Here is a 7650-nt window from a genome sequence, read left to right on the forward strand (position 1 = left end):
TAAATATAATGATTTATATAAAATGGCAATGATCAGCCGAGTACTGCGCAGCTTAACCTACTACGAGACAAGCCAAAACAAAAGATAATTCCGATACGGGGAATCGAACCCCGAGCTGCCGCGTGAAAGGCGGCAATGTTAGCCGTTACACCATATCGGATTGGAGGATTTTGGAAAGTAAAATAATATATTCCGACGATTTAACCACTACAATTTTATGAAGTATAATAAATCCTTCCATCATAGCGCTTAGCGCTTAACGTTAAGGTCTGGACTGGGTGGAGGACTTTTTTAACATGCGTATACTTAACTTTCTCAGAATTTCATCACAACCCACTAGTGGTTACAGAAGTTGCCGCCCGCTGAGTCTTGTTCGGACTATCACGTCGATACTGAATACCACTCGATCTTCGAAGAGTGAGGAATTAATTGACGGAACACCGCTGCCATTGCATAGGGACGCTGAAAGAGATTACTGTGCTGCTACAAAGAAAGCCTGGCCGGAGTATTTGACGACACTCCAACCATAAGAGGCTGGGAAAGTCAAGTTGTTTCCGTACCTCAGTTTCCTGATATGCCGCATTTCATTATTATACGCACCGAACCTATACTAATGGTATGATACTCACTATATCTCTAAAACAGTTCAGCTAGAGAGGTTTAGTTCATTAGATCTACGGCTGCCCTTGGACCTTGTTTGGATGTATCGGTCGAGAAGCTGACTGGGTATTTAACAGAACTTTTCATTTGCGATTGCCAACACGGTGTTAAATTGTAGCCCTCGTTGATGGAGTACACGCAGTGAAGCCTATATTTTCAGCTGATGAGAAGATCAGCATGAAAACACGTAACTCCACCTGAATTCTGTGGTCTATACGCAAATAAGCTTCCTTTTGTGTCGAATAGAAGATGGCGCAGGAAAACAACTGGCACCTGTGGAAACTACGAAAATTCTTGGAACATTCATCGTTATTCATCACCGAGGTACTTAGAGATCCGTAACTAGTTTTATTTCATCCTCTTTCTTCCCTCTGCCCTCGCCCGTCCTGTCTCATGATGGATTTGACCTCCAAGTCTAGCGCAAGGAAAGGTGCAAGCAAACCCGATCCGGGGAATGACTCCTCTGGACTCAAGGTCCTTGCATCTTAAAAGCTGCGGATTGGGACCTAACCTTTCTTCAGGCCAAATCATCTTTCAGTGCTCTACCTGAGTCTGCATCTGCTGCCACTACGAAGAAACTCGGTCAAGTAAAAATGGCCGCTCGACGGCCTCAGAACCAGCGCCGCGTCGCTCCACGACTCATTTCCAAAGCCCTTCAAAACTCCGAGTCCCAGCAACGAGAGGTACACCAGATTGTAAGAATCTTCCTGTTTTTGATTTTCAAGGCTTACTAGAATCGGAACTGCCTAGTCCTCCGCAGAATCCTCTCCGAAGGATACCATCAGCGAACTTCCTTCGGACTGGGAGGCGAAGGTGGGCATGGACGCGCGCACCTTGTGGTCTCAGGACGGCGACACCAAAGGTGCACTCACTCTGTACAGAGGAAACCGGACCGCGGACAATATTACAGTAAAGATTGATGAGGTTGATGGGTTCCTCTCGTCGACTCCCATCCAAGCAGGTCCATCAACAGAGTCCCTGTTCCGACCAGTTCCGCTCAATTACCCATCTGCGGAAGGTAAGCGAGCATCTGAGCCTCTGAACGCATCAAAATGAATCTTGCGATGTAGCGAAAGGCGATAGGTCCGGAAATCAAGATTCCGGAGTCTCTGCCGATCTCGTTACCACCCTAGAGAACGAAAACCGTGCTCTTATGGATACGATTATGGAGCTGCGTAGTGAGTCAGAACTCGATCTTTCCAGCTTCTAATGACACTCCACTCCCTTAGACGTGAACAACCACGCCAACGAACAACGCCAAAAGGCGAGCGTGGCGGAGTACATGTACGTCCATCTCCGGCAGCTCCAGTTGCAGCGCTCCATTTCCAATTTTGGGAGTCGCAAGATCTCGGTGGATAAGCTGGTGGATACATTCAAGAAGCATTTGCACGAGCTGGAGAACATCGGGAACAAGTTTTTGGAGGATCTTCCAGAAGATTTTGGTCGTACGGAATTTGATGAGATGCTTTCTGGTGTGAAGAGGGAGTCAGAGTCCGTTGACCTTGAAATAGGGACCCCCCCGGCCAAAAAGTTCAGACTCGCAGACAATGCTTACATGGTCAAGGGTAGGCAGGCGCAATAGATAAATTCTGTTTCTTTTATTGGTTTCTTGACATACACATTAATGCATTACACATCAAGCTTGTTTGTACTCGTTCTGTCTCATTGTTATGCGGGGTTCTTGTACGCTGGGTCGTACTGAGATATCCGAATCTAGTCATAAAATCGTATCAATGCATCCATTTGAAAGCAATGGATTAGTATCGAGGTCACTCGACGTATACTTCATTCCCATTCCAGATAGCTTTCGGCTTATAGTGTAGCGATCCGTTTGCCATACGCTCCTTGACTGTAAGATGGAAATGAGGCCGTGTCTCTTCGATCGTTCTCCCTCTTCCCAAATTCCACCTACAATTCGCAGTCAGGGTTGAAGCAATAACATAGAAGGCCGACAAACCGGAATTCACTACGCCACACGCCTTGTGCGTCTTGCCATGAATATCGCACAGGGATGATCTCTAGAAGCCACCATATTTTGGTGTCTTGTAGCCGGTCATGGATAGGCTGTTGCGCATCGATTTCGTCGGCAATTCCAGGATCCCCATGCGCTTTCGGCGGTTGGGATACAAGACTAGGCCGGAGCTCGAGCTTTGAGAGCGCTGCTTCATCGAATATGGTCCCACACTGTGAGCTGATAACTTGACGAATCATCCAGCGAAGGGGTATGTTGCCGATACTGTGCGGAGGGGCTGACATCAGTTCGTTTCCGCCGATATCTTAGGGAGCTCGGTTACCGACAAGCATGAGGAAAGCAACCAATCTTACCGCTGTGGCACCCCGAAAACCATACTTCCAGCACATCGGTCGGATTCCAGTCTTCATCGTCCAAACTTGTTGAGCTTACTGGACTGTCTCCAGTGATCAGGATGAAAGAAAGTGCTGAATCCAAATTTCTTAGAGCGGTAGAACGACAGCTTGTTGGTGTAGGTTTTGACAATGCCAGAGGCTGTGCTGATTGTCGTTGTGGACTCTTGGTCTTGGCCAGATGATGCTCGGTGAAAGAGGTTGGGTCTAAATCGGGAACGGTGCTGATACAGTTTATGTCAGTTATGAATGGCTGGAGACTAAACGTTAAAGGCTACCTCATCAAGTGATATGGCATGGCGAAATGTCTTGATGGCACGATTAGAAGTTGTGAAAGGGAGCGTCCTTCCCATGACCACGCCGACGCTTGCCACTGTGTCCCTACGGAAATTTCAATCAGTGGCCAGAGAGTCTTGACGGCTGACGAACCATACGCCCATGAATTCGGTCTGAACATTGCGACAGAATGTGTGCTTGAAACCGGTGCTCAACTCCATACCAGCTTCATCGTCCTGCTTATATAGCTTGTAGGCGAAGAGGATTTGTTCCTGGTTATCTCGCGGGAGAGGTCCGACCTATCAACAGGCATTAGTAACGTATTATGTGAAAAATATCTACGCACTTTGTACAGCATACCGGCCAAAGCACGCGCTGTATACGCGCCCCGAGAAAAGCCTGCAGACGACCGATTAGAATTGTGTAATGGAATAGGTTCGAGACACATACCGAACATGCAAATTCTGTCTCCGGCGCGGTAGTTTTGCATAAGAAACCTATAGCCATCCATTACGTGCTCGTTGAGATACCTAAATCAATGCATCCTTACACGCCGTGCACATGAACAGGCCAAAACTTACCAGGCTACCGCTTCGTCTGCAATTTTGGCCACCCATTCAAAAAGCGGTGACACAACACCTGGCGCGAAAAAAGTTCCTATTCCAGCCTGTATCACGCGATTTCATGAGAATCTGGAGGGATGAAAGGAGCGGTAACTGACTTGATAGTAACAAAGCTGTTGACTGGAATCGTCTTTCTTCAGCAGGGAGAATAACTTGACGACGTTTGTATTCTGAGAAAGGCGGGTTGGGCAGTTAAGTACATTGAGACCAGCACAACACTAACCTCCTTCTCGTATTCACTGGCTGCTTCGAGGCTTCACTGCCGCTGTTAGACATTGGGGTGGTAGCAAGGGGTAGGAAGATTGGATTCCGTCACGGCGCACTTTTATAGCCATCTTCGTTCTTGGCTCTGACAGCAGAAGTAGGTGGATATATCGGGAAGGATACACTGATCGTCATCCCGTGACAGAATTCTTGACGTGAACGGCGGTCATCGCAATCCAAGTGGGTCAAAAAAAAATTTTAGCAAGTTTTGGTGGGGAAGGACAGCTGGTGCAGCTATAGGTACCACGGCACCAGTGGAGCAACAGCATACTAATACTTGTTGATTCTTGATACTGACAGAGGCCACCGAGAGCAAATGTCGTGTTCTCATCTGTTGATGCCTACGCTCAACGGACCTTGATCACCTCAGTGTCGACTCGGGATCGCACAAAAGTAGAGCAGTACTATTCAAACGAAACGTGGCCGCATTGGTGGCGCGTGAAAGCTTGGCTACATGGGCTAGAATCAACAGCTTGCTATATTGGATGGTCCACGCCGAACAGACAGACCTTGGATATCATGGCAGTGAAAGTTAAAGGGATGTTCAATCCGAACATAAAACAAAACCGCAGTCGCTGAAAAACTTGAATTTGAAGGGCCGTTGCTTCTAAAATATGAGTTCTTTGGGAGTGATGATGGACCTTGATAAGTCTACGTGGGTCATCGCGCCCGAGGACATTTCCTACATCATGCAATCAGGGCTCGGTCAATAAGAACCTAAAAACAGAAACTCGAGCAATTTTCTGGCCGCCGGGTGCATACCAATCTAGAACAGGCTGCGTGAATATTGATATTGTAAGATCTCTGCAGCAGAAACACCAGAGATACATGCTTTCGTGGACCAAATAGTGCAGAATGAATGAATGGAGGATATGCGACCTTGTTTAGTGGTAGCCTATGACAGACGTTTGAGAGTGGATGTCACGGGAAAAGAAACATACCTTGCCGCCAAATAATATGGCATGCAACAGCGCTTCTCCTCAGTGATACGCAATGCGGATAACATAGAAAAACTGCAGTCATACTTGAATATGATAGGGTTGTCAAGGAATGATGAGACGGAACACAATGAGGCTGATGTAAATGTGTTTGGAAGCGAACGTGGATCTTCTCATCTCATCTCATCATTACACGGCACAGTATCTTCTGGCACGCCGGACGGGAAGGATGCAGAGATGCGCAGCGGTACTTTTCTTCGGACTTCCTTCTATAGACAGGCTGGAGATGGTTGCCGATGCCTCAAGCTTCAGGTCCAGTTTCAGATTCAACTTCATGCTAGTGCTGAGCGCTGAGCACTGATGCACAAACCATAAGATAGGCTGACGCAACCAAGGCGAGAACTTTTTGACGAGATTCGTCTCAGTCATGTGACTAACGTCGCTGAAATTTCCAATTCTTTGCTTTCAAGTTCTCATTGCGTTTTCCTCCGTGCCACCCGCAAACAACACCAACCGTTTCTCTTCGGTATCAAGACTATTGTACACTTATACTTTGGCGGGCAGATGCTCTAGAGAAATGCCGGTTGCTTCGAAGATTGAGCGTTGTCTCCAGTGAGTAGCCCAGAAGTATACCGTTTGATCTTTTCCCGTTATTCATGTAACTTATAGAGCTTTGACAGCAAGTATGTTCTTGCTTACTCTGTCTATGTGGTACTGGGTTCTAAACTCAGCTCGTAGCGTTTGGTCACTCGGTGTATAAAGGAAAGCAACAGGATGTCATAGAGGCTGCGGTTACTGGTGCGTTTATATTCCCCAATACTTCTGAGAACACCCTTCGACTTCCTCACCACCAGGTATCGATGTTTTTGTGCTTGCGCCAACCGGGATGGGGAAGGTATGATACTCCCATCGGATCCTCTTCCTTTATGACCTCTCTTAACAGAGCATATGTTTCCAATTACCCGCCGTCATAGAGGATGTAAGGATATTATGCTTTCATGCATCCGTAATCAATCTCAAACTTTTTCGCACAGAGTGGCGTCACAATTGTCGTCTCACCTTTACTAGGTCTGTTGTAAAAAAGTCCTTTGAAATTTATTGACTGTCATGATGCAGCTTTGATGAAGAATCGTGCGCCATCCACTTCTAATATCGTACGCACATTCTGATTCTGTCCATAGAGGCCGAAAGTCTGAGGCGGAAAGGCATCAATGTTGTATGTTTTAATTCAGAAATGTCTCCTGAAGATAAACTTGAGGTAGCAATCTTATACACCATACTTTCCACTTAACTGAAAGTAATACAGATCATCAGAGACCTCGCCGATGGTGTCTATCATAACCGGCTCTTATACAGTGCGCGATTTCCTCCCCAAGCTTACATGCACTGAAATCAGTCATGTGTCACAGTTACTCCGGAGAGTTTGTGCAACGCTGACTTTCTGGGGATGTTGCAACCAGTGTACGAGGATGGCGGGCTCAACAGACTAGTCGTGGATGAGGTAAGGTACCATTTTACTCAGCTGGCATTATGAACTTTTTTTTTCAGGCCCATTGTATCTCAGTCAGTCTCTTCCTTCCCTCCGCCGCATTGTTTTACCGAGCTTGATGCAGGAATGGGGCCACGACTTCCGAGAAGGATATCGAAGACTTGGCGTGTTCCGTCGTAAGTTCAAGAACGTTCCTATCATGGCGCTCACGGCGTCAGCCACGGACGCGTAAGCATTTTCATCTTTGATACCTCGGAATGCGTGTCTGATGCCGTAAATAGTGTGCGCCGTGACATTATACACTCCCTTGGCATGTCAGAGGACCGCCTCTTCCAGGCAATCCACGGGTTCAATCGCGAGAATCTTTATTATGAAGTTCGTTTCACCCGTTTCTCTTCTGGCTTGGAATGACAAGATCTCAGGTTAAATATTCACCTCCTCGTACTTCTCTATCACATATGAGCGAGATAGCAGAATACATACTAGACATGCATCAACGGCGGGGTAAATCATCATGCGGAATTATCTATTGCCGTACACGAAAGCTTTGCAACGAGTTGGCAAGTTTCTTACGTGGCAAAGGACTAGGCGTTCGCGCGTACCATAAGGGTCTGACGTATGTGCAGTTTGGAGTAGTTTTTTTTTTGCCACGCTGAAGAGCTTTAGGCCGAACATACTGGATAAGACCCTAAGAGAGTGGACGGATGGTACTATAGATGTGGTATGGCATAATTTCACTTCATTACTTGCCGTTCTCACTGGATCTCTCAGGTTGTTGCCACTATCGCGTTCGGGTTAGGAATCGATAAGGGTGATGTCCGGTCCGCGTTAATCTTTCTCTTTCATCTCGTCCTGTCTGAAAGGTCATAGGTATGTCATACATTATGACCTCCCTAAAAGCATGGAAGGTTGGTTAGACGTACCCTTTCATATGTTATCTCTGTTGAAGTAGCACACCCTCCATGTCGCTCTTACCTTACATAATCGTAGCTACCAATACTGGAGGTCGAAAGTCAACGCTTACTAGCTTTTGACT

General features: G+C 46.8%; 3 protein-coding genes and 1 non-coding gene across 4 annotated transcripts; 2 read left to right on the forward strand and 2 right to left on the reverse strand.

Moving 5' to 3' along the window:
* Nucleotides 1-88: 88 nt before the first annotated feature.
* On the reverse strand, nt 89-160 carry BT62DRAFT_t90. Its single transcript has one exon. It is a non-coding gene; the product is annotated as a tRNA-Glu (tRNA).
* Nucleotides 161-951: 791 nt separating this feature from the next.
* BT62DRAFT_1076729 (uncharacterized protein) lies at nt 952-2338 on the forward strand. Its single transcript, XM_043179243.1, has 5 exons — nt 952-1134; nt 1182-1355; nt 1411-1678; nt 1731-1838; nt 1890-2338. Exons 1-5 carry the CDS (start codon nt 1054-1056, stop codon nt 2240-2242), a joined length of 984 nt encoding a protein of 327 aa, XP_043039146.1. The 5' UTR covers nt 952-1053; the 3' UTR covers nt 2243-2338.
* Nucleotides 2339-2429: 91 nt separating this feature from the next.
* On the reverse strand, nt 2430-4258 carry BT62DRAFT_981079 (uncharacterized protein; the record flags this gene model as incomplete). Its single annotated transcript, XM_043189565.1, is given in 12 exon segments — nt 2430-2568; nt 2618-2936; nt 2986-3050; nt 3070-3248; nt 3303-3405; nt 3454-3599; nt 3647-3699; nt 3751-3830; nt 3882-3967; nt 4022-4093; nt 4147-4166; nt 4198-4258. The coding sequence occupies 12 exon segments, from the start codon at nt 4256-4258 to the stop codon at nt 2430-2432; spliced, it is 1323 nt and encodes a 440-aa protein (XP_043039147.1).
* Nucleotides 4259-5702: 1444 nt separating this feature from the next.
* BT62DRAFT_1006677 (P-loop containing nucleoside triphosphate hydrolase protein) lies at nt 5703-7484 on the forward strand (the record flags this gene model as incomplete). The annotated part of the gene is made up of 15 exons (XM_043177266.1): nt 5703-5737; nt 5795-5808; nt 5864-5923; nt 5980-6020; nt 6069-6104; nt 6160-6193; nt 6242-6256; nt 6307-6383; nt 6432-6480; nt 6535-6626; nt 6694-6842; nt 6896-6989; nt 7037-7230; nt 7281-7335; nt 7386-7484. The coding sequence occupies 15 exons, from the start codon at nt 5703-5705 to the stop codon at nt 7482-7484; spliced, it is 1044 nt and encodes a 347-aa protein (XP_043039148.1).
* Between the last annotated feature and the right edge of the window lie 166 nt (nt 7485-7650).

The sequence above is a fragment of the Guyanagaster necrorhizus genome (genome assembly GCF_019112545.1).
Source record: "Guyanagaster necrorhizus MCA 3950 unplaced genomic scaffold BT62scaffold_14, whole genome shotgun sequence".
NCBI lineage: Eukaryota > Fungi > Basidiomycota > Agaricomycetes > Agaricales > Physalacriaceae > Guyanagaster > Guyanagaster necrorhizus.